This window comes from Lepidochelys olivacea (genome assembly GCF_965140295.1).
Source record: "Lepidochelys olivacea isolate rLepOli2 genome assembly, chromosome: 1".
Taxonomy (NCBI): Eukaryota; Metazoa; Chordata; order Testudines; family Cheloniidae; genus Lepidochelys; species Lepidochelys olivacea.
The window spans coordinates 18,654,316-18,680,458 of record NC_140411.1 but is presented as its reverse complement, the minus strand read 5'-3'; the positions used below and the strand labels follow the sequence as shown (position 1 = coordinate 18,680,458).

The following is a 26,143-nucleotide window of genomic DNA, read 5'->3' as shown; positions in this document are numbered from 1 at the left end:
GAACTCACATGTGGCTTGAAAGGGAGAGAGTGTCGTTAGGTTTGTGTTACACAGATCGAAGGGAAGAAGTCAGCTGACCAGTCTGGAGTCCAGTGAAGCAGCAATGGAGGCATGTCATGTCATTTGCTGCGTAACGCCACTTTGGGGTTTGTTTTCCTGTGAGCCAGTGTCCAATGATAACAGCAGAAATAGGCACTTACCATCTGTGTCATGGATATCTGGTCCCCTCCAGCCGTTTTTCTCCAGACCAATAATAAAATAAGATGTAGATGAAAGGGCCAGGTTTTAGGATTTTAGGGCCAGATTTTCAGCGATGCCAAGCACCCCACAGTCTCACCAGAGATCTGTGGGCACCTAGCACATCTACAGATAAGGCCTGCAGGGTCTGATCCTGCCAGGAGACGAGTGCCAAGGTATTGAGCATCCTCAGCTTCCAGTGACATCAGGGAGAGTTGAGGACACATAGCAGCCCCGCAAGCAGCAGACCATAAATCTCATCAGGTAAGAGTATAGGCCCCTCAGTGCCCGGAAGAGGATTTTTAATGAGGGAGCGGTAAAACAGAGTCCTGGCTTCACCCACAGAGAAAACCTAATAAAAATGTTCTTTATTAACGTTAACCAAAACTAAAAGAGGTGATTTAATGAATCTCAGCTCCTGCATCATGGGATAACAAGCTGCAAATAAACTTTGCCAGCACTTAACTTTATCATTGGTGATTTATCAGTGCATTGTTTTCACACTTAACCAGTTTTTAATTAAATTTGACTTTTGTTCCGTTTGTTGGAAGAGCCTTTCCCTTTGGATGTGGTCAGCACAAAAGCTTGAGGAGTGTGATAGAATTTGAAAGCAAAGAGGAGGATCAATCGCAGCAGACCTCTGCAATCCATGTCCGTCTCTTTTTTCTAATCTATTTATTAGATTCTTATTGTCAGAAAGGATTAGTGTTATGAGCGGCAGGAATTCCTTTCATTCCCCGTAAGGCGAGGTAGTGAAGTGTGGCTGCTTTGTTAACAATAACATTCTGGATTTCTCCCCCGACCCCACCCTCTCTCTTTTTTCCTCTCCCACAGAGATTTGTGCAGCGGATTGCGGAGGGCACGGCATCTGTGTCGGAGGCACCTGCCGCTGCGAGGAGGGATGGATGGGCGCAGCCTGTGATCAGCGGGCGTGTCACCCACGCTGCAATGAGCATGGGACATGTCGGGATGGCAAGTGTGAATGCAGCCCGGGCTGGAATGGAGAGCACTGCACTATTGGTAGGGGGAAAATAATTTTAAAAGAATAATTGAGGAACAGGGAGAGGATGGGGGAGAAAAGAAGCATGCTTAATTGAATCTATGTGATTTAGTGTAGCATGAGCACCTTTGTTCTTGGATTTCAAGTTCTGACATCATACATTTTCATCTGGGAACAAGACAAAATGTCCTTTCATTTGGTGATGACCCGGTTAGATATATATATTTTACTATCAGAAGTGAAATATACATATATAGTGTTTGATCTGTCAGACACAAGCTGTCAAACCTTACCTAGATGCTTCAAAAATTGACTCTTGTAAAAGGTCTTTTCGTTGACCTCCAAGACTCCTCTGTACTGTGATATCAGCTTATTCAGAAACATGCAGCCTATTTTAAGTTTCTTTTACCCTGACTCACGCCATTATTTGCACAGTGACACGGAGAATTATATTCAGAAAATTTCTCGCTGATTTTCAAAGCTGTCTTGCTAATTCTCTCTCTGCCTTGCTGTCTCTCTAGGCATCTCCCTTTTCTTTCTCACCATCTTCGTACATCTAATGCACCTGGCAGTTACCTTAAGCGCTGAACTTGTGGTGCACAGATCACTATTATTTATAACGTACCATCAATCTGCTTAACATTATAGAGAGTGGCACTGTCCCTGCCTTAAGACATCTGTATGCTCATTAATAACATGGTTCAGATTTACGCTGCCTCTTCATCTGAGTTAAGTTTACTCCCTGCTGCACCTTGCCTTTTCTTCTGAGTATCACAACTTTGCCCATTTGATCCCAGTTCAGTGGAGTTGCCTACACAACCTGTCCAAGTCACACAACTGCTAACATTAGTAGTATCCAGCCTACACTTAGATTCACTAATGGGTCTCAGTGACACCAGAGTGGATCTGGCGTAGCTCAGCTGATGCCCAAGGAGTCACTCCAGATTTACACTAGTGTCACCAAGTGCAGAATTTGGCCCTCTGTTTTTTATCAGTTATTCTTACATTCATTTGTCAACATAGCTAAGCATCCAAGTTATCAGCCTGGGCACCATTCACACATGCAAAGATAGTTAATAACTGAAGCATAATCACAAATACTTTAATTCCAGCAATAGGATAATGCAACAAACCATGTTTGTGGCTCAGTTCTGGCTAATGTCCCTCTACCACATTATGGTTTTCACAGACATTCCTAAAGAAAAATGTCTGGCACTCAAAAACTCCCCACGACTCATTAGAAATTACATTCTGTTTTCTCTTCCACATGCCTAACAGCTTTCAGCTCTTCCCATTAACAGTGGGTGAAAATCCCTCTCACAAATGACTTTAAACTGAAAGGAAAGCAACCATGTGTTAATTGGGGAACTGTGGTTACGTAATATTGTTTCATAGTTCTATTTACAACACTGTGTTCACCAAACTGTAGACTTTGAGGTGATGGATAGCAAAAAAAATTCATCATTATCCTTGGGGAAAATACTTACATTTAGGGAAATGTCCTAAATCCAGAGGACAATTTAATTTGGGCTGTATTCATACACAAGAGTACCCAGTTCATACAGTGGATCTTATTCTATTAATGCTGATGCAAAAACAAAATATAAATTTCTTCGTAGTAATACAAAGAAAGTGTGTGATATTTCAGTCTGCAGCTGACAGACCAAGATTGCTTTCAAACAGGTTTTACCTTTCACACTAATTAAAGTGACCGTATTGTTTGCAGCACTCCTCATTCTTGGAATAGGGAGTCTACATTATCATGGCAAAGGCAAACACTGCAATGCAGCAAGCATCGAGATTTTAATGGCACCCACTGTACTTTCATACAGTACTACATTCCCATTGCAGTGCTGTCTGGGCTTTAGGAACCATCCCTTATTTTGAGTGCAGATGTAATTCAGTTTCCTTTCCCCTCTGCCTTCCCCCCAGACACTGTGGTTTAACAACAAATTTGTACATAGACTCATGCCTCTGAAGCTGTAAACCATATTTCCTACAGAATATTCATTGGTAATTGTATAGAATGTAAAGGAGATTTGACAAAGTCATAAATATCCAAGGAAACTGAATGGCGTGTGAAGGAGTAATAAGCTAGTAATATTGGCACAGATGAAAGGACATTGACTTGGAATTACATTAAGTGTGTGGTAAGCATTCCCGTTGTCCTTGTGTAATTTCCCTGCATGGCAACTTGTTCTGTTGACAGTAATCCCTTATATGTCTATGTCGTTGCCCAGCCTGCGTTAGCAATGAGAAGCATAAAACCCCATTGCTGAAGTAATTCTTTAATAATATTGCCATGTGTGCAGGTAACAGTGGTAGAAATGGATGATACAAGTAAAGGAAGTTTCTCCTTCCATTTCCTGTTGAGCACATATGAGAGTAAGAACTCCTTTTATTTTCTCATTTACTGGGAAGGAATAAGTAGGAAGCACTTTCTCATGCTACCAGGGAACTGTGATCTCAGTGGATTAATTTTGTTTGCTCATACAAAGAGTTACATTACCAAGTATAGTAGCTTGATTGCTCACGTTCTGAGATTTCATTAGCGTAACCTCAGTTAATTCCCAACCAGGAAATTGATGCAGAAGCTTGTGTTCATCATCCTAATTCAGCAACTTTCCTTCATTGAGGCAAGAGGGTGGAACATAAAGTTGATTATTTAACTGCAGGAATCTTTAAATCCTGCAGAATTGCTTAATTTATGTACTCTGAATTCTTAAAACAAGACCTAAGGAACGTACACAATGCAGCCCCAGTGCTTTTGCATAAACAATCACACGCACTCTGAACAGTCTGGGCTGTAATCAGTGCCTCTCAGTTTCTACTTGACCAGCTGGAATCCAAACAAGACACATTAAGCCAGGATTCTCTTCTCTTTGGGGTAAAAGTTCTAAGCTACTATCAGACCAGAACTATAGGTGTTCAGATGTCTGAGCATGCTAGAGTATTTGGCCCTATCTCCAGTAGAAACTGAGCTGTGTATGACAACCAGTCTCACAACTGAACACAGTTTGGTGTTTTCCGTGGAGAGGATCAAACCATGGTCAGCACCCACTGCACAAGTGTGTTTGATGCCTCATTCCAACACGCTTTCTGCATCAGCTTTAAACACAGGCTGGCCCCAGATGAGGCGGGGAATTGTAATTGGTATTGGATGCCAAACATGGGGCAGCTTCAAGGGCTGACACAGCCTTTGTCAGTATCACTATGGCATAAACTCATGTTATCTCCACTTGCTAAGCACATAAGGGCTGCATTCTGCCCTCTCACTTACGTTTATGTTAGACCATTTTAACTCCAGTGACTTCATTGAAGCTGTACCTGATTTACTCGGGTGAGAGGTAGAACAGGAGCAGGCCACATAGTATATTAGAGCACCCATTGCTCCAAAACCCTTTTATTTCCTAAGCTCATTCTGCATGCCCATTGTACAGATTTCCTTTGCACCTTTCCAAAGGAATGCCCACAAGTGATCCAATGACACAACATGTACATGGGAACAATAGGAGTACAGGGAGAAATATTTATATGTGAATCTACTAGTGTGGCATAAGTTTGGGGCCACATACAAGATATACTCATATGAGGCTGCATTGTTCTTCAAACCATCTAAGTTAAAAGGTAACATCTGCAAATAATTGATATAGCTGGCCTGGCAACTCCCTCAATTTTTTTCTTCTGTAAACATTTTCACATCTGAAAATTTCAGCTGTGAAGCAAAACTTTGGCCAAGGTTTTGTATGTTGGGCTGCTCTGAATTTTTAAACCAGAATCGCCCATTCCTGGACTTCTGCAGCCATCCGGGCTTGTAGCAAAGCTGTGCTGCATGTATTCAGTCCTTCTATGTGGGAGTGATTTGTGAACGACAGTCCATTGGTGTCTAACTCTGGGAATTAAGGCCCTCTTAGCTCAGTACAAAAGTGGGCTTGTGCTTCAACTAACCCATTAGACTCACAGGACTCTAGATTCAAAGGGTGGGGGAAAGAAATTCTGCTAAAGGTTTGTGACCCTCTGCTTGGGTGGTCTCCATGAACCGATCTGAAATGAGAAACTCCCCCTTAGGGTGCAAGGACTCCTCTGAGAGCAAGATCACAGGGAGCTTAGGAATAGTGCTGGAACTGGAAAAATAACATGAAACAGCTCTTACTTAACAACAGTTGTGGGAGCAAAGTGTTTGAGAGAGGGAGCAAAAGAGAGAAAAGCAGAAAATTCCCTCAAGCATCTTTTTTAACAGAGATCAAATGATGTTAAGAGAAGTAGTGTGGTCTGCTGGCTAGAGCAGAGAGCTGCAAGGCATGACTTCTGGGTTCTATTTTTGCCTCTGCCACTGACTTCTTCTGTGACCTTGGGCAGACCGATTAGGTAGCCATTTTCAAAGGCACTCGACTTCTTTTGACTTACAGTGAGAACTGGGCACACGACTGTCCTGTGTGCCTCCACAACGTCTCTGTACTTCACTTTATCTTTCCTTACAATGGGTGTATTAATATTTACCTTCCTTGCAGAGCTGTTGTGAGGTTAGTTTAATTTTCGAAAGCAATTTGAGATCTTGGACTGTATAAATGCAATATGTTACCATTAAGGAGATCCAAAAGTAAAAGACTTTCCAATTCCAATAGTTCCACAGGGGAACAAGACATCTTTGTTAAGAAAATGTGATACTGTTAGGCAAGGTGGAAGAATTTTAGAAAGATGCTGTTTATCCTATCGCAGAGGTGGGTTGTTGCAAGCGATCAGAACCTTACAATGTTCTGCCATTTATTTTTACCTTCCTGTTTCTCTTGCTCAGCTTATTGAATCCCTGCAACCAGACTAAATGGATGATTGAACACAGCCTTCCTCAGTTCTTTGATTGAGAATAGTTTTGTTCCACCTTTTCTTTCTCCTCTCCACACAATAAAAGTTTTTTTCTTTTAATATCATAGCAAACTTTCCTGTGCCTTTCTTTGCACCTGCACAATCTCATAATAAGCTGTACTGCACTTATTCAATCCTACCTTAAATGTCCTGTCTTTTATCTCCCAAGCTCACTATCTGGATAAGGTAGTGAAAGGTATGGTCTTCCTTCCTCTTTTTTCCTGTTGTCTTTGTGTTTTTTTTAAAAAATGCACCGTGAACATGCTGTCTTGAGGTTGCATCTTTTACTCATTGTCACAAATCTTTTGTTAATACCTGGAAGGGTGAATGTTTCGGTCATTTCGGTAGGAAATGTGTCTGGAGCGTCATCCTTTGTAGATGCTGTGATCTCGTGTTAACATTATATCAGTGTTCCCTTCCTCTCTCCCTCCCCTCCACAACATCTCTCATCCCCCACCCCACCCAGCCAGGTAATCAATCAGGAGGAAAAAAAACATGTCTGTCAATACAGCAGGTGCCCTACGCAGCGTTTGTTTTATTAAATGTATATGATCCATATGGTAACAAGCAGGTGAGTGTGTTTTCTGTATGAAGTTTCTAGATTTTGTTCGCTAGGTGAGAAATGTTCCCGAGGGTGCTTAAGGGGAGATATTTTTCTTTATATGAAAATGCTATGGTCTTTGGGCCAAGTCCTCCAGTTGTGTAAATCAGTAAAATTCCATTGAAGTTCATGGAATTGTATTGATTTATCCTAACTGAATATCTGGCCCTACATGCCTGTTTGTATTGGTAAAACAAGTCTGGAGCCTGATTCTGATCTCATCTTGGTGTCAATCAGAAGGAAACGGAGTTACGCTGTCAGGAAACCAGTGCAATTGTTTTTCACATCAAATTCAAAACACTTAGTTGTTCCTATCTCAGAGCCACAATTCATTATCTGATTTAATTTATGAAATTGTAGCTGTAGTGGCCAAATTGACTTTTAATTAGAAATATTGACTGCAGTCCCAAAATGTGCAGTAACTATATAAGATGCCGAAACAATGAACATTTCCCAGATAAGTATAACAAACGGACAATAAATGTGATTGTGTTGGACACAAATGTCCTTCTAGGTGGCTGCTGATACCACACAGAACAGTCAGTTTCCCATTTAAAAAAAAAAACAGCTCAAGGAAAGCTTTTTCTACCACTAAATTTAGACTTCAAAATCCTTTATGGTTGTGAGCAATCAGAAATGGTAACCAACCATTAGAGGTTCATGGAGAAAGACAAACATGCCAAAATATTGGTCCAGTGAATGGTTAAAAGGAAGGGTTTGTCTGTAGGCTTTCACTGTGTGACAAAAAACATGGTGGTCCTGACAGCTGCACTTCTCCAGGTGAATTTATGATCTGGCATCTGTTTCCTGCTTCATTTGTTATTAAAGTGCATGTTCAAGTAGAACCACAAATAGGGAAAGTCTCTGAGTGGCCAGCCATGTCTTAATGATAAGGAAATGTCAATGGTTTCAACAACTAATTAGTCCTTTCGTGAGAGAGCAGCACCGATGAGCAGTGTCTTTTCTTGAATCTATGACTTTAGATTGACTATCTGTTCAGTGGCAGTTAATTTTCTTTAATTGCACAGGGTCAATGAAACACTCTTGACTTGCTTTAAACTAAAAAAAAAGGGGGGGGGGTCTTTATTAGATTAAGGAACATGGCTCTTTGTCTTTCTTTATGGAGTAACAGTGTTGGCATTCTTAAAAGAATATATAGGTCAGCACCAGGCGGTGTGATCAGAACTTCTTGCTAATGTTGTACATGTCAGTGCTTTGCATTACAAAAACTCTCCGGATTTCTTCCTTTCATCTCCATTTGCACTGGAGAAGATTGGATCAAAGGGTAACAGATAAGCACCAAGGGGAAACAGAAGATGAAAAATCATCTTGCAGAGCCTCTCTCCTTGAGATTCAGGGACCAGAGGTAATGAGTAGCCCCGCACACTGTCCCATTTTTTAAAATGTCTTCTACAAATATACCCTCTTGCTCTGGACAGCCTTTTGACTGATTCTAATTGCCAGGAATAAGGTCTCATTGTACTTACTGAATTTTGCAGTGGGTAATGGGTTAAGCAACATATTATGAATAAACCATTCACTTGCCATTTACATTGCATTCCCTCCTTTAGAAGGATTAGCAATAGCTGAATCTTTCAACGTACATGATTTTTACTTGGCTAAATGCTCGGTGTGCAATTTTCAGAATTACATTTCTCATGCCATTCTGGCTTTCTTAATTATTAACATATTTCTGGTTGAAATCCCTCCCCAGCAGTCCTGGCTTTTTGAGGTTGAGTAGGATTGACTGCTGGCTTTCCTACTGTTTTAATGTAAACCAGTGAGTCAGTCAAGGCTCTAGAATAGGCCTCTTCTTGTTTCAAAGGGGGAGAGCAAATTTCAGGAGCGAACTTCAACGTGGGTAAAACCAAGAAGTTCTTCACTAACAAAGGGCTGTACTGAAATCAGTTCATCTTATCACTGGCATTGGGCCCTCCAGACTAAAGTCGCTTTTTCAAAACTTATAGTGGTCTTCCTTAAAAATTCATTCTGTTTGGAAGTTTCTCCTTGTTTGAGAGAGTTTCCCTATATCCTAAATGCCACTGGAACAGATAATATAACTCAGGATAATTCATACCTGGTTAGTGGTGAATAACTCTCATCTGAAAAGTTAATCACCTAAATCTGTAATAAGGCCCCTAAATAAATGGTCTGATATTAAAAGGTGCTGCGCATCCACATCTCCCTTTGAAGTCAGTGAATTTTGTTGAGGGTTCAGGTCTTCTGAAAATCATTTCACTTATTTTGGTGCATAACTCTATGCACCCAAGTTTGATGAGTGCTGAATTCACAGCTCCTGGTGCAGTCACTTGCCAAATCCTACTTGCCCAATTAGTATGGGTGTATTTACATGAGTGAGACAAGCAAGATTAAGCCTTAATATACTAGGAACCATCTGATTTTGGGCTCCTTCATCCCTCTCTTAGGAGCATTACTCTGCTGGCCCATTGGTTGAGTGGTTTTAAAACATTTTACTGTGTTCCCATTGTATGGAAAGATCTGTTAATGCCTTGCTTTCCCTTGGAGCACACAGAACTTTTCTAGATAACTTTAAAGTTATTGTTCTTGTTTGCAACTACTGGTTGCATTCCTCGGAGTTGCATCCAGCTGTGGCCACCTGGATTCAGAACTCCACTAGGTCTGGTGAGACACATCAGGAGGTGCATCAGTGCCTTTTTTCATAGCCTGATAGAGGAAAGACAAAGAAGAGAATAAATTAATTCTCCTAGCACTACTTGAAGATCAAACCTGAGTAAGTCTTATCCCTTAAGCCAAATTTTATATGGCAATGAGGCTTAACTTGAAGGAAGTACCAACTACACTTAGTTTATAATTGAGTCTAATTAGGGGGCCTTAATTTTTCAGATCATTAACAGGGTGTTATTCTGGCTACCAATCGTAAAATGGCAGGGTAATCTCTTGCTAGTTCTGGTGAACGTCCCTGTGATAGTATGACATTCATTTTTGTCTAGTTGAAACAAGTCCCTTTTTTTCCAATGTACTCATGGTCGAAGCTGCTTTTTGCATCGTATGCTTGAAGTCCCCATGGATGGGCAAAGCTGCCTCCCCTTTTCTCTTAAGACCAGTTTTTATAGCAACATCCGCAAGTGTTTCAATTAGAAACCCACATAGGACCCAGTCTTGCACTACCTACTCAGGTAAAGCTCCCATTGACTCTGTGAGATCTCCACAGATTTAGGGACAGCAGAAATAGGTCCTTAAAAGTTTTTTTTTTTCTAAAACCCCATTCAGATTTTAAATTCCCTCTCCCGTCCAAATTTCAGTTAATAAAAACTAGCAGGCAAAAGCACCAACCATCAAAAACCACAGAGCTTGCAAAACACGGTGGCCTGGATCTGAGGGGAATGTACAGAGCATGTATATTCCAGCCCTGCTGATAGTCAGAAGTGCTTCTCAAACACCGGATTATCTTGTGGCTTTAGTACATAGGTTTTATGGAAAGGTACATAATACTGTATGTACTCATATCCATGGCATGGTGACTGTAGCCATGTCATACACTACAGAGACACGTAATAAATAGGATGTATCATGCACTTTGCCTGCCCTCTGCCCACCAATCTGTCTCCTCTAGGTGCTAGTCCAACATTCCAGACTTCTGAGTCCCAGCAAGCAGCCCCAGTTGAGATTTTTTTAAGCCAACCTGACAGACAAATGTTTCTTTCTTTACCCCTAAATTTCCCCTCCCAGCCAGTGTCCCAGGATGGAGAGGATTGAGTCCTCCACCCCCATTTCAGTATGTTAAAACATCACAACCTTAGTGTCTGAAATCTTACAGCTTGGCAGGGGCTAGGAAGAGGAGCTTTATCCCACTGGGAAATGGAGATTCACAGCTTCCCAATGGAACATACAGCACTGGCTCCTGGCCCTGGAAGGGCCCAAGATACTATACGTTAGAACCGTGCTACTCAAAGTGGTGGCACCGGTCCGCGAGCCATCGGCTCCCAGTCTGCGCGCACATTGGGGAAAAAAAATGCCTGTCCCCCACATCAGATAGCTTGAGAAGCACTAAGTTAGAGTACTGACATTGTGTATATCATACACACACACTTTACTGGGGCGAGTTTTTCTATCCATCTTCTTTCCAAGCCACTTGTCATAGTTTCCTTGGATTCAACTGGACAAGGTTCAGTGGGAGTCATGAAAATCCATTCAGGTTGAGGTAAAATAGGTTTTATATATATAAACATATTGGAAATTTCATCCAAAAGATGGTTAAAAGAATGTTAAGGTTGCAAAGTCAAGCTCCCAAAAGTGAGGAAATGACAGAATTAAGGTTTAATTACATGATCACATATTTTTTCTTCAGGACCCCTGCTTCGTTCCGTGCACAGGACAGACTGTGCTCGCTGAATGAGCAGTTAATACATCGTATTTAAAGAGGATGGCTCTAGACTGTTCTCAATGGTAGCAGATGACAGAACGAGGAGTAATGGTCCTGCACTTAGGATGGAAGAATCCAATGCACTGCTACAGACTAGGGACCGAATGGCTAGGCAGCAGTTCTGCGGAAAAGGACCTAGGGGTGACAGTGGGCGAGAAGCTGGATATGAGTCAGCAGTGTGCCCTTGTTGCCAAGAAGGCCAATGGCATTTTGGGATGTATAAGTAGGGGCATAGCGAGCAGATCGAGGGACGTGATCGTTCCCCTCTATTCGACATTGGTGAGGCCTCATCTGGAGTACTGTGTCCAGTTTTGGGCCCCACACTACAAGAAGGATGTGGATAAATTGTAGAGGGTCCAGCGAAGGGCAACAAAAATGATTAGGGGTCTAGAACACATGACTTATGAGGAGAGGCTGAGGGAGCTGGGATTGTTTAGCCTGCAGAAGAGAAGAATGAGGGGGGATTTGATAGCTGCTTTCAACTACCTGAAAGGGGGTTCCAAAGAGGATGGCTCTAGACTGTTCTCAATGGTAGCAGATGACAGAACGAGGAGTAATGGTCTCAAGTTGCAGTGGGGGAGGTTTCGATTGGATATTAGGAAAAACTTTTTCACTAGGAGGGTGGTGAAACACTGGAATGCGTTAGCTAGGGAGGTGGTAGAATCTCCATCCTTACAGGTTTTTAAGGTCAGGCTTGACAAAGCCCTGGCTGGGATGATTTAACTGGGAATTGGTCCTGCTTCGAGCAGGGGGTTGGACTAGATGACCTTCAGGGGTCCCTTCCAACCCTGATGTTCTATGATTCTATGATTCTATGATTCTAAGTCAGCCATAAAAATGTTGGCATACTGTGGGGCAATGCGGGTACCCATAGCAGTGCCGCTGATCTGAAGGTATACATTGTCCCCAAATGTAAAATAGTTATGAGTAAGGACAAAGTCACAAAGTTCAGCCACCAGGTTAGCCGTGACATTATCGGGGATAGTGTTCTTGACGGCTTGTAGTCCATCTTTGTGTGGAATGTTGGTGTAGAGGGCTTCTACATCCATAGTGGCCAGGATGGTGTTATTAGGAAGATCACTGAGGGATTGTAGTTTCCTCAGGAAGTCAGTGGTGTCTCGAAGGTAGCTGGGAGTGCTGGTAGCTTAGGGCGTGAGGAGGGAGTCTACATAGCCAGACAATCCTGCTGTCAGGGTGCCAATGCCTGAGATTTCCAGGTTTATGGATCTTGGGTAGTAGATAGAATATCCCAGGTCAGGGTTCCAGGTGTGTGTCTGTGCGGATTTGATCTTGTGCTTTTTCAGGAAGTTTCTTGAGCAAATGCTGTAGTTTCTTTTGGTAACTCTCAGTGGGATCAGAGGGTAATGGCTTGTAGAAAGTGGTGTTGGAGAGCTGCCGAGCAGCCTCTTGTTCATATTCCGACCTATTCATGATGACAACAGCACCTCCTTTGTCAGCCTTTTTGATTATGATGTCAGAGTTGTTTCTGAGGCTGTGGATGGCATTGTGTTCCGCACGGCTGAGGTTATGGGGCAAGGGATGCTGCTTTTCCACAATTTCAGCCCATGCATGTCGGCGGAAGCACTCTGTGTAGAAGTCCAGTCTGCTGTTTCGACCTTCAGGAGGAGTCCACCTAGAATTCTTCTTTTTGTAGTGTTGGTAGGGAGGTCTCTGTGGATTAGTACGTTGTTCAGAGGTATGTTGGAAATATTCCTTGAGTCGGAGATGTCGAAAATAGGATTCTAGGTCACCACAGAACTGTATCATGTTCGTGGGGGTGGAGGGGCAGAAGGAGAGGCCCCGAGATGGGACAGCTGCTTCTGCTGGGCTGAGAGTATAGTTGGATAGGTTAACAATATTGCTGGGTGGGTTGAGGGAACCATTGCTGTGGCCCCTTGTGGCATGTAGTAGTTTAGAAATTTTAGTGTCCTTTTTCTTTTGTAGAGAAGCAAAGTGTGTGTTATAAATGGCTTGTCTAGTTTTAGTAAAGTCCAGCCATGAGGAAGTTTGTGTGGAAGGCTGGTTTTTTATGAGAGTATCCAGTTCTGAGAGCTCATTCTTAATCTTTCCCTGTTTGCTGTAGAGGATGTTGATCAGGTGATTCCGCAGTTTCTTTGAGAGCGTGTGGCACAAGCTGTCAGCATAGTCTGTGTGGTATGTAGATTGTAATGGATTTTTTACCTTCAGTCTTTTTGGTACGATGTCCATCTGTTTGCATTTGGAAAGGAAGATGATGTCTGTCTGTATCTGTACAAGTTTTTTCATGCAGTTGATAGATTTCCACTCCATATTTACATGGACAAATGACATATTTTGCTGCTAATCTTGTCCTTGGAAATTGCTGAACCTTTTTAGCTGAAACTTTAAAAAAAAATCAGTCTGAGACAGACATTGAGCACAGACATTGAGCATGGAAAATTTCAGCTCAAATGTCTAAAGTTTGGTAAAGTTACAAGCTGCTGAAGACAGGGCTACATAATGGGACATGTCAAGCAGCCTTGACTGTAGGCAGAGCTGCCAGTTCTGGCTATAATAACATACACACATACACACACACATGCTTTAGAGGTGTGACATACTGTGTGTGTGTGTGTGTGTGTGTGTGTGTGTAAATGTAAAAAGGTCATTTTTAAAGAGGTTTTCCTGGCTCCCTCTGATGCTTGTTCAGGTGGACCCATGCAAAGTTGGACCCATTCACTGCCTTTGAAAGCAGATGGATAGAAAAAATAGTGTCAGTAAAAGTGTTTAAATCTCTATTAAACAGATATTACAAACTGAAATGGTGCTTCTGGAACCTGTGCAGAGTACATGAGGGTGTGGTGTGGTAGGAATGCTCTACCAGCACTTGTATGGGATGACTTACATAACTCACTCATGGCCCTGCCTCTTGGGAACAATGCAGTCATCCCAAAGTCATGTCGATAAACTCTTCATAGTAAATCTCACCATCGTGTAGTCTCTCTTCACAGACAGATATGTACATATATATATATATATATGTAGAAGCAGAGTGGCCCATTGGAGAGGACACTAAAGTGAGGCTCAGGAGACCTAGGTTCTTTCCTTGCTCTGCTGTACCTTCCAGAGCCCACTGCCTCCCAGGCGGTGCTGAGAACTCTAACCTGCCATGGATTTGGGTTACTCCAAGTCCTGCTCTTGCAAAGCAACCCAAAGTGTAGGGTGGATTGCTGCATGCGCTGCTAAAGAATCAGGAAAGCAGACTGCATCCCCACCCCAGAAATCCATCTTTGCAGTAGAGGTGGGGTGCCTATAATATCTATGAATCTAATGTTTATGAATCTATGAGCCGTGAGTTGTAGTCACCAAAGCTGGAAGTACTTGTACAATGAATGTAATGCCCTTCTCTTATTCTACTGTCCCCATTGATTTTGGATGGCAAAAGAGGCAGGAAACCTTATCAATGGGAAAGAAGAGATAAGTAGAAGGCAAAGGAAAAAAGCTGTTTTAAGAGGTTCCCCAACCCCGTTTCCCAGTCGTCTTTCTATGTCCCTAGTCCTCCTAACAACTTCCAGTGCATTAGAATGTGTGACTGTTTGCCTTGCAGAGGGGTGCCCTGGACTGTGTCATGGCAATGGCAGATGCACTCTGGACATGAATGGCTGGCACTGTGTCTGCCAGCTGGGCTGGAGAGGAGCGGGCTGTGATACTTCCATGGAGACAGCATGCGGCGATGGAAAAGACAACGATGGAGGTAGGACGAGAGTGTATGTGATTTATCAGGCTTCACGGAGCCTTACACTGCTTCTCTTAGCAAGGCCCAGAGCCAGCTGGGAGGACTCTAGGGTGCAAAAGATCCTTGTTCTTGTCAGCTGATGGAGAATGGATAGTGAACTTTGCCAGACTAATTCTGCCATATTTTATATGAATTTAAATTGAATGAATTGGGTGCAAGGGTCTGAGGTTTGTTTATTCTCAGAATAGGCACAGCACAGTCAGTGGCAGTGCAGGCTTCCCTCCACCCCATCTCCACCTTTGTGCCTGAGCCATGACACAGAGCGGTGAGTTTCCCCGTCTGTTTGAAACATGGCCTCTCTCCTGAGACTGCCACCAAGGGTCCTTACTCACCTGGGATGGATGTGAAGAACCAACCTAGAGGCTTAACTAGCTGATCCACATGCCCCCCAAGCCACCCAGTCCCTCTCAGTCCACGTTTTATTGATTCCAGTTCCATACATAATGAGTCAGGCATGAGAATAATAGCTCAGCGTAATGCAAAGTTAATGTTCAGAGTTATCTCATTACAAAGGAAACTCTGGAACAGTGTGAAGGTTTGAATTAGAGGGCTGGAGATGAGATATTAAATTTGAGGCATAAGGGAGACTGCATAATTTGTTTTGTTGTCACTCAGCAAAAAGCTCTGTTAACCACAGTCCGGGCCAGGACCCAGACTGTGAAATGCAGACTGCGTTTTGCACGTGTCTTGTTTTATCGTATTAACAAGAACAGTACAGCTTTTTTTTTTAAAAAGGCCAACCCTGTGATTATTGACTTCACAGGGACCGGGCTTCTGATCGAATATTTAAAATGCCTTTGTACATCTGGCATGGTAAATGGACCAAATTGTCCCCTTAGAAAGATGGGGGGGAGGGGAGACACAGAGCCCCATACAAAGAGTACAAGCTGTAGAACAAAGGCCGCTTATTCCCTCAGATGAAACCAAATACTACTGTATTAGTTCTTTCTATTTACAGCTGACACAAGGCACCAATAAAGTTAGCCACACCATATGTGTAAAAATATGGTAAATATATCCAAGCATAATCCTAGCTTCTGTGGAAAAAAATTGTCGTTTCTTGGAGAGAGGGCCAAAAAATCTCGGAGGTAATCCAGGCCAGAGCAAATGGAGCCCATAAACATAACATCAAAAAGAGCGTGATCAGACTCTGGCTCTGTGGGAATGTAGTCTGAGATTCCATGGTCTGAGGTGTTCACTTCTTATGTGGTGATTCATTGGGTTATTCATTTCAAAGGAACTGTTGATTACCTTGTCAGCCAACAAGGCAACAGATGTAGCCTGGAGAAGCAAAAGGTGAGTGCTGTGTTTATCCTGTGATAAGTGCCGTCCCTTATCTGCAAAAAGAAAAGGAGGACTTGTGGCACCTTAGAGACTGACCAATTTATTTGAGCATGAGCTTTCGTGAGCTACAGCTCACTTCATCGGATGGGACAGCTGGAGATCACTAGCTTGAAGATACCTCCTGTACCAAGAGCCCGAGGGAGGGTGGCATAGGCACTACGACAGTGGCTCCATGCAGGGGGATCCTCGGGGCTAAATCTGCCAGCTTTCCTGCTGCATTGTTGGGATGGTGCAAAGTAGCCAGAGTGATAGATCTCACCCGTGGTCTTTAAACCTGTTACTTGAAAAATCAGTTTCTACTCTGTACAGCAAGATAACTGGGAAAAGGTGTTCAGTCCCTCACACTAAAGGCTTGTTGCTCTGCAGTCCCTATTAGCAGCAGTGAGACCTACACCACCCCTGCGAGATCTCCCAGGGGAATTGTGTCTCAGGCAGTCACACTGACCCCCAAAAGCACTGAGGGAGCATGGGCCACACTGGCCCCTGCTTCACCCTTTCAGGGAGCACAATGTGCTGGCATGGGGTGCCAGAGCCCTGTCTCCTACAGGAAGGATAGCATTAGTGCTCATAAATGATCTGGAAAAAGGGGTAAAACAGTAAGATGGCAAAATTTGCAGACTGTAAAAAACTACTTGAGATAGTTAAGTCTAAAGCACAAAGCAAACTGCGAAGAGTTACAAAGGGAGCTCACAAAATTCAGTGACTGGGAAACAAAATGGCAGATGGAATTCAGTGTTAATAAATGCAAAGTAATGCACATTGGAAAACATAATCCCAACTATACATATAAAATGATGGGATCTAAATTAGCTGTTATCTCTCAAGAAAGAGATTCTGGAGTCATTGGTGGATAGTTCTCTGAAAACATCCACTCAACGTGCAGCGGCAGTCAAAAAGCGAACAGAATGTTAGGAACCATTAGGACAGGGATGGATAAGACAGACAATATCATAATGCCACTATATGAATCCATGGTACACTCACACCCTGAATACTGCATGCAGATCTGGTTGCCCCATCTCAAAAAAGATATATTAGAATTGGAAAGGGTACAAAGAAGGACAACAAAAATTATTAGGAGTATCAAATAAATTCCATATGAGGAGAGATTAAAAAGACTGGGACTTTTCGGCCTGGAAAAGAGGTGACTAAGGGGGGATAAGATAGAGGTCTATAATAACATGAATGGTGTGGAGAACGCAAATAAGGAGATGTTATTTACTCCTTCACATAACACAAAAACCCGGGTCACCCAATGAAATTAAGAGGCAGCAGGTTTCAAACAAACAAAAGGAAGTATTTTTTCATACAACACACAGTCAACCTGTGGAACTCATTGCCAGGGGATGTTGTAAAGGCCAAAACTATAACAGGGTTCAAAAAGAATTAGATAAGTTTCTGGAGGATAGATCTATCTATGGCTATTAACCATGCTGGTCAGGGATGCAATCCCATGCTCAGGACGTCTCTAGCCTCTAATTGCCAGAAATTGGGAGTAGTTAACAGAGGATGGATCGCTCAATAATTGCCTGTTCTGTTTATTCCCTCTGAAGCACCTGGTATTGGCCACTGTCAGAGGACAGGATACTGGCCTACATGGACCATTGGTCTGACCCAGTATGGCTGTTCTTATGTTCTCTTGGGGTAAATAAAGTGGTTTATTTTCACCTTTCCTCACACGCCAGTACAGGGCTAATTTCAGTCTAGCCTTTAAATATTCATCTGTGCATGTGTCTAAACCAAGAGTCAGTTTGGGCCATATTTTTGAAGGTATTTTGTGCCTAACTCCCATCAAAATCAATGGAAATTAGGCATCTAAATGTTTTGGGTTTTTTTAAATCTGGCCCTTTGTTCCCAGAAGAGCTTCTGTATACAAGTTTCTCATACGAGAATTGTGATTTGCATTGAAACAATTTGGGGCTTTGACTCCTGTTCACAGTAAGTGGCATTTCACTCTGCCCGAGTTCACCATTCAGCTGGTTCTAACGCAATGGTACCGTGCAGAACGCTGCCACTGGAAATTCCTTACTGTAATGGGAGCTGGAGTTAAAAAGAATGTGTTCAGGTCCTGGGGAAGTCAGACTCCATGGGAGACAGGTAACAGAAACTCTTCAATAAAGGGGAAGGCTGTTTGGCCCAAGAGAAGCAGTGACAAGCTATGGCAGGAGTAAGAGATGTGCTCAGTGAAAGAGAATCTTTGTCCCATTTAGAACAATGATATTGCCAGGAAAAATCCCAAGAAAAATGTGTCATTGGGCTGGCCTGGCAGTACTGTTTTAACACGGTGGGTCTAATCCTGCTTTCAGTTACACTAATGTAAAATTTAGACTGGATTGTCATCGCACCGGGTTTTACACCAGAGCTGGTATTTATTCCAGGGTCATTACAGGGAAAACAGCAGAAAGTGATTCACCTTTAACTAGGGTGGCGAGATGTTCCAATTTTATAGAGACAGTCCTGTTTTTTTGGGTCTTTTTCTTATATAGGCTCCTATTACCCCCACCCCCATCCCGATTTTTCACACTTGCTGTCTGGTTACCCTACCTTTAACAATCCAGCACAGTTAAGGTTACAAGGGTTGTGTAGGCTGCACCCAAGGAGTCACAAAATTTATTACAGCAAACTGCAGAAGTTTTCTAAAAATGTGCACAGAGAGGAAGATCCTAGAGTGACTCTCTTGCCATTGTTCTGTGTTACATAACCACTCCATTTCAGGAGTGCTGACGCTGGCAGCTCTGCTTCAGCCCACGTGCAAATAGCCGCATGCTTATAACAGTGCAGACCTGGATAATTGCCCTAAGTAGCCAAGGATAATTGCCCCTTGATAGGACCTGGGAGTAGATTTAAAGGCCCTTGTAAAACCTTGAGCCTTAAGGGAGAATATAGGGACCATTTCCTTCCTGGAAAATAGATTTCCTACCAGAAATCACCTCTGTCAGAGATTGAGTCTGGGGGAATATCCTACCCAACTCACAGACATGCTGCATATGAGCAAACCTGCATCAGCACTCTATTTCGGGGAAGCTTTCCCCCTGTACGAATCACTCTGTATTAACAGCTGGAGCTTTAGAAATGTTTGGCTAGTGGAGCAATTTTATTGTCTTAAGCATCTTCCAGTGCCCTGAGTTCTTAGGAGAACTATCAATATTAAGCTAGATATCTCCTTTTTGCCAAAGTTTATGTCCAATTCACATGTTAACTTAGGGTTGAGGGATTCATCACAGTCCTGAATTTATCTGAGGAAGCTAGGTCAGTACCTGGGAAGGGAGTATTCTAGGGTCTGCAAGTAGAGGTGCTAGTTATTTGGAAAGTGGCTGTCTTTTGAGTCAATATTTAACCAATTTCCCAGTAAGGGACAATTTGATGCAGTTAAGAAGGAGGCAAAATCAAGGTCCTGACCATTTATGGTCATTAAAGATCCCATAATACTTTTGGCAAGGAGCTGTTATTCCCCATTCTCCTTTCCTAATTTCTACTTCAATAATTATATCTTCCTACGGGCATTCCCCTCACAGTTTCAGCTGCATACAGAATTTTTCTTTGTTTTAAAGTATTATGCAGCCTGGCTGTGGGGTGTTAAATAGCTATTTTGTTCTCATCCAAAGAATGGTGGACAAAGTGATTCCAGTGTAGCACACTTAAAATTCAGAAGGGGGACGAAGAACATTCTGTAACTATAACACCTTATTTATAATACTATGTCTCAATCTTCATATGAATGAGAGAGATAAGTGTGTCTGAGCCTCCTGCATAAGTCCCAAGCACACTAGTGTGGGATCTCAATTTAAACAGATCTCCGTAGCGATTATGGTATCTGCAGGATATTTTAAAAATATCCTTCTTCATCTAAAGTAACCCTGGCCCATCCCAGGCTAATTAGCACACACAAGCAGCCTGCCGACCTTCTTTTCTCAAATGCCTTCTCCATGTCAGTGGGGCTGCCATATCAGCATGGTATTTTTCTCTGGAGAAGTGAAAAAGGCACCATATGATTCTCTCTCTTCTGCAGCAATTCCTCTTTCCTCAGTTTATGTCTTATTCATGAGACCCTAGCGCAGTGTAGCCAAGTAAGAATGCAGAGTTCCAAAGTACACAGGACCTCCTCTTTGCCTTTCCAAGTGCAATTCCATACTCAACTAGTTCTTGCCCAAGAGCTCGCAGCCTGAAGACACAATCCTGTCTCCCTTTCCTCCAACCCCGTCTAGCAGAATAAGATTCTCTCCTTTTTTAAACTGCGGAGCACCAAACAATTGAGCTGTTGCATTTTGCATTTTCGCCTTTCTCTGAGGCATCTGGAATGAGCCATTGCTGGCACAAGAAACCAGAGTTGGTGCATCAGCACTCTGCCCTCCTCGGGTGTAAATTCTAGGGCCAGGGTCTCAGCAATACACATTGTTGTATTAAGTTCACCACAGTCCACTGACTTCAGAGCTAGGCCAGCTTCCTCCGCTGATCACTCTGTTTGCCACCTTCAGAGGGTGTGGAAGCCCCTTGGCAGACTGAAGAGTATGTAATGATCAGAAGAAGGGAACTGAGGTGCTTTACACTCTTCCTCCAGGAGGAATCTGGCACCTTTTTTCACCATCCTCCCTGTTTTTCTTTGAGGATGAAAGTGTTCTCTTTGGCAAGCTGGTATGAGAACGAAGCATGCTTTTGCAGTATGTAGGGCCAGAAGGGAAAATAATGGCAGGATTGTAAAAGAAAGAGTGTAAAGAAACTGACGGAATCCCAAAACAAATTTGTTGGCTGCGGACAAAGTGATGGGTGCTTTGCAGTGCTTAGTGATTTCAGATTTTTTGTTTCCTGCATGCTGTTTAGAATATTTACTTAATGCATGCAAGGCTTTTATAGCACAAGAATATTGTCTCCTGGACATGGTAGGGGAACTTTCCAATTCCCTGATCGCATAAAAAATGATACAGTAATGTGCTACCTAAATTTACAAAGGCTAAGGGAAATATTAAGATCTGAATGCACCTGGGAAAACAGTCATCATAAATTAACATTTATCGTCACGAACACATCCAATCAGACAACAGGGTCATCTTGGAAGAACCACAAACTTCTAAAGAGAGGAGGAAACGGCAAGCTTTCCCTGAAAAGATCTAACAGCTGTTACACAGTGATTTCTTATAAATTATTGGCTTTTCTTTCTTTGTCTTTGAGGAGGGCTGTTAGTCACCCTTCCCTCCAGTAAGAGACCAGCATCACTAGTTCACATTTTCAGGGAGTTCATTTCTCCTGTGACTCTCTGGTGGGACAGCAGTTGTTGTGCAGCATTTGTGCTAGGCAGTCATCTTGCTGAATGTGTGAGTGTGATGTGGAGCCATACATCAGGACACTCAGAAATGGATGTCACTGAGCCATCTCCATAGCCTCTGTGTTGAAGCCAGGGAATTGGTGATCTAGGAGTGACCTTGGTTGTCTCAATTCACATCTGATGGCTGGGCCTTACCAAAATGCCTCTTGCTGGTAGATTCATAGAACAGCACTTGTCTTTGCCTCAGAAAGAAGGCATAATGGCACTGTAGTGGTGCAGAACGAGGCAAAGGAAGGGGTGCACCTTCTCTCGACAATCCTCAGTAGAAGACATGGAGAGATCCCATGTTCACATGACTTCACCACCACCACCACTTCCACCGTAAAGAGGAAATCAGAGGATAAGGATAGCTAGACAGTGTGACTACCATTATTGTCTTCGTATTATAGGCAGTTAAAGAAACCCGAGTAACACATATTTACTGTTAACCCTCCTCCCCCTTCCATCCCACTTCATTGTCTCATACATGTGCTGTGATAAGCAAGAGTGTGAGCTTGTCCTTTTTATAACTTGCCTGTACGGCACCTACCACAGTGGGGCTCTGATCCTCTGAAAGAGGTATGTCTGGAGGGAGTTAACACAGCTTATTATTCTTGCTGTTTCATAGATTCTAGATGCTGATGATGTCCCTAGCCTCTGTTTTCCAGAAGCTGGGAATAGGCAACAGGGCATGGAACACTTGATGATTACTCTGTTCTGTTCATTCCCTCTGGGGCACCTGGCATTGGCCACTGTCAGAAGACAGGATACTGGGCTAGATGGACCTTTGGTCTGACCCAATATGGCCGTTCTTATGTTCTTATGCTATAATACACATAATGATTGATTATTTTTTGAGCCCATACATGTGTACTGGGCATTTCAAAGAAGGAAGTAAAGACATAGTCCTGTTCTCAAAGAGTTTGGACTCTAACTTAGTACATAAACAGACAAAGTAAAAATAGGGCAGATGGGGAGGGAGCAGAAGAACAAAGGTTACAATACTAAGATGAGATGGTTGCTCAGGAAGGAATGGCCCCCTGTCCATCATTCTATTACATTTGTGTTGAGTTTTCCTTTGACTCCTCACCATTTTTGCAAGATCATTCTAGTGTAGGTCCAGATGCTGCAATGTGCACACTGACTAGTGCTTGTAGGTGAAATTCAGCTCTGCACAGAGCTCCAGCACAAAGCTTATTGGCTGCTTAAGTCCCATAGTTGTAAGCTTTGTGCTGGCTCTCTGCAAGGGGTACATTTCTTTGGCCTGTGCTGTGCCAGAGGTCAGACTACATGATCACAATGGTCCCTTCTGGTCATAAAATCTATGAAGCTATGAAGCAGCAAGAATAATCAGCTGTGTTTACTCTGGCCGCAGATGTGCATCTGTTAAAATCTCCATCTCTTTGCTCTCCACGTAATAAATCTGAAAACATTACAGGGCAAATAATTATCATTGCGACAGATAATATCAAGCTGTCATTCTATGGAATGACGGAAAGACAGGAGTGCCTCTTACTCTTGTACGGGCAAAGGAAATGCTCCTTACTGCATTAGAAAGGCTAACAGATTTTTGTTGCTTCATATGTTACAAAAGGTTTTTCTTAGGCACTGTTCCCATTGAAGACTGCGGCAAAATTTCCATTGTCTTCAGTGGGAGCAGGATGGAACCTTGAATTTATCCCGTGTATGCTTCCAATATCAGGGTTCATCAGGAACTTGTACCCTCTTTCAACATGAAAGACTCTGTTTTCATGGTTTCTGGCTAGTATTAGAGGAGTCATGCTCCAGAATATTCAGTCTGTGTAGGTACTGTTCTGTCCTTTCCCGTGGCCCGTATGTTCCATCACAGTATTCCACATGCAGCACCCATCATAGTTTGCTTAAACACATAATAACACCTCTAGCTGAAGGTTATTTGCATTCTGCTTGTTGATGTTAGCATGACGGATTTTTGTTGCAGCATCCATAACTCTGTAGAAATGCTCCATTATTCAATCCTGGCGAGCTAAGACGCTGCCCATTAAATCACCCAACACAATTCTGGGGCCATGAAAAGTCACAGCTAATTTGAAATTTTATTAGCTCTCAGATGATCTTGTTTACTGCAGAAGCAGTCTCTCGAAACCAGCCCTTTACCTCTGTATAAAACTCTGATCCTGGCATTGAATGCTGAAGCGGAGAGTCTTGGAAACGAATCACTAGGCCGCATGAGTCTTGAAAGGGGAAGCAGATCCTGCTGCTCCTGGGAGCACTTTGCAGGCAGCAAACACTGAGGTGACCGAAAGAATTCAAGAAGAGGAGTCCCATTGTTGCTTGAAATGAATTCTCCTGCGATACACTTGTGGGTGTGAATGTGACATGTAGTTTTAGTACTGGGGAAAAAATACCTCACACTTATTTCATCAACATTGAGAAATAAATTGAAAAGTTTGCCTCTCCTTGTAAGCAATAATGCCCACCAGGCAGATCATTTCCTAGAAGCTAATGACTAGCTTTGTGCCTCTGGCTCTTAATCCCATCTCAGCAAAGAGGGCTTTGAGAGAAATTAGAGTACAGACAGGAAGCTCACAGGCGATGCTGTATAGCCACAAAGCTCAACAGCCTAACCCTTCCAGAATGCTTAGAAGGGAAAGGCAGGTCATCAAAATCCAGGATTCTCCCCTGTCAAGTGCTCCATCCAGCTAGCCATCAAGGAGGTCAGTGTCCAGACTTGGAACTCCATGTTGTTATTATAAACCACCCAAAACATTTTTTAAAAGGAAATTACTTGTGGCCTTGTTTCTGTAAGTCTTCGCATGGTGAGCAGTCGGGAAAGCAAGGTGGCTGTGCTCCAGCTAACCTGGAAGCTGTCCCAGGGATGCAAATAAGGCACAGGGTTAGCATAGTCATCCACATTGAACATGGTGACCTAGATCTTCAAAAGTGGCTACTGATTTTGGGCACCTCGATTTATGGGTGCACAGTTTGTGACACCTTAAAGGGGCCTCACTTTTAGAAAGTACACATCACTGAAGCACCCAAAATCACTTGTCATTTTGAGAAATCTTGCTCTGCAGAGTCCATGCCCCTTTTTGTGTGTGCTCCCTCACTCTCACACAGGATAAAGAATCAGTGGGGTGAAATGGAGAAAGGGGTGTATGCGGACACATGGGTTTAAGTTCACCCCAGCATGATGGTGAGGCACCGAGGGGAGCACTCCCTTCTTTGTCACCTGTCTCATTGCTGGACAGGAGTAGCTTGGTGGCCTAATTAATGCAGGGTCCTGTGTATCTTTATTTGTAAGTCCCAGTTCTCCCTTGGATGAAAGTTTGCACTGAATAGCTAAAACCAGCACGGCTGGAAGTTGAAGCTAGACAAACTCAAACTGGAAATAAGGCACACGTCTTTAATCGAGAAGTTGATTGTTATTATTATTATTACTTGTATTGAGGCCCCAGTCATAGTGCTAGGCGCTGCATAAAGACAGAATAAAAAGATGGTCCCTGCCCCCAAAGAGCGTGTGGTCCAAGTAACCATTTGGAACAGCTTCCCAGCGAGGTAGATCCTCCATCATTTGAAGTCTTTAAAACAATCCTGAATGGCTTTCTAAAAGATGTATTGTAGCTCAACCGCAAATTAATTGGGCTTAATGCAGGAATCACTGAGTGAAATTATCTGGCCTGTGTTATTCAGAACAACCGGGCTAGATGATTGTCACGGTCTCTTCTGCCTTAAAGTCTCAGAATAGCGCCAGCTGGATGCTTTGGAGCGGCCTCTTTCCTGGTGCCAGGAAAGCAGAAGTCATGCTGCTGAGCAGACTGTCCCTCTGGCAATCTAGTTCCTCCTTCATGTCCCCCACTAGTTGAAGGGATTCATTGAAAGTAGAGAGTCAGGTGAGGAATCTTGTGGTTACTTTTGAAGGGGATGCACCATGTAGTGGAGGTGGTAGAAAAAGGTTGGTGTCACAGTCTCCACAGGCTACAACTTTAATTACCTGATGGAAACCTTTCGACAACAACACATGCCTCATGGTTTGATTACTGTAATTCCCTCCACATTCAGGATCCAGCAACAAACTCACTCACTGATCTGTGCAACCTGGGCATATTATGGCCACTGTATACCCTGCCCCTATGTCAGTGGATTGACTTTAAATTAGCACCCTTGGCTCATATTTGAGACCTCTTCCTTGAGCCTCCCTCTGATGGATAGTTATGCTCTTATACCATCCACCCTGTTAGGAATTCTGTCATACCTCTCAGGTCAGCGTGCCTTTTCTGCACTAGACTGTAGTGTGCAGTACTCATTTCTGTCTCAGTCCATCATCCCACCTTTAAAAAAACACCTCCTGCCATGGTATGTCTCGAAGGTGTTTTGGAGTAGGACCCATCTGGCCTTGTCAATATCTTCTTCCCCCATTCTCATAGATTCATAGATATTTAGGCCAGAAGGGACCATTATGATCATCTAGTCTGACCTCCTGCACAATGCAGGCCACAGAATTTCACCCACCACTCCTAAAAAAGACCTCACACCTATATCTATGCTATTGAAGTCCTCAAATTGTAGTTTGAAGACCTCAAGGAGCAGAGAATCCTCCAACAAGTGACCCGTGCCCCATGCTACAGAGGAAGGCGAAAAACCTCCAGGGCCTTCCAATC

At 43.1% G+C, this 26,143-nt stretch overlaps 1 protein-coding gene across 1 annotated transcript in view; it reads left to right on the top strand.

Moving 5' to 3' along the window:
- Nucleotides 1–26,143, top strand: part of TENM4 (teneurin transmembrane protein 4) — a 2,254,482-nt gene that overhangs the window by 2,105,144 nt on the left and 123,195 nt on the right. Inside the window, exons 20-22 of the mRNA XM_084644861.1 lie at nt 1,072–1,257; nt 6,270–6,296; nt 14,672–14,818. Coding sequence (XP_084500987.1) covers nt 1,072–1,257; nt 6,270–6,296; nt 14,672–14,818 — 360 coding nt within the window. The remainder of the gene's footprint in view (nt 1–1,071; nt 1,258–6,269; nt 6,297–14,671; nt 14,819–26,143) is intronic.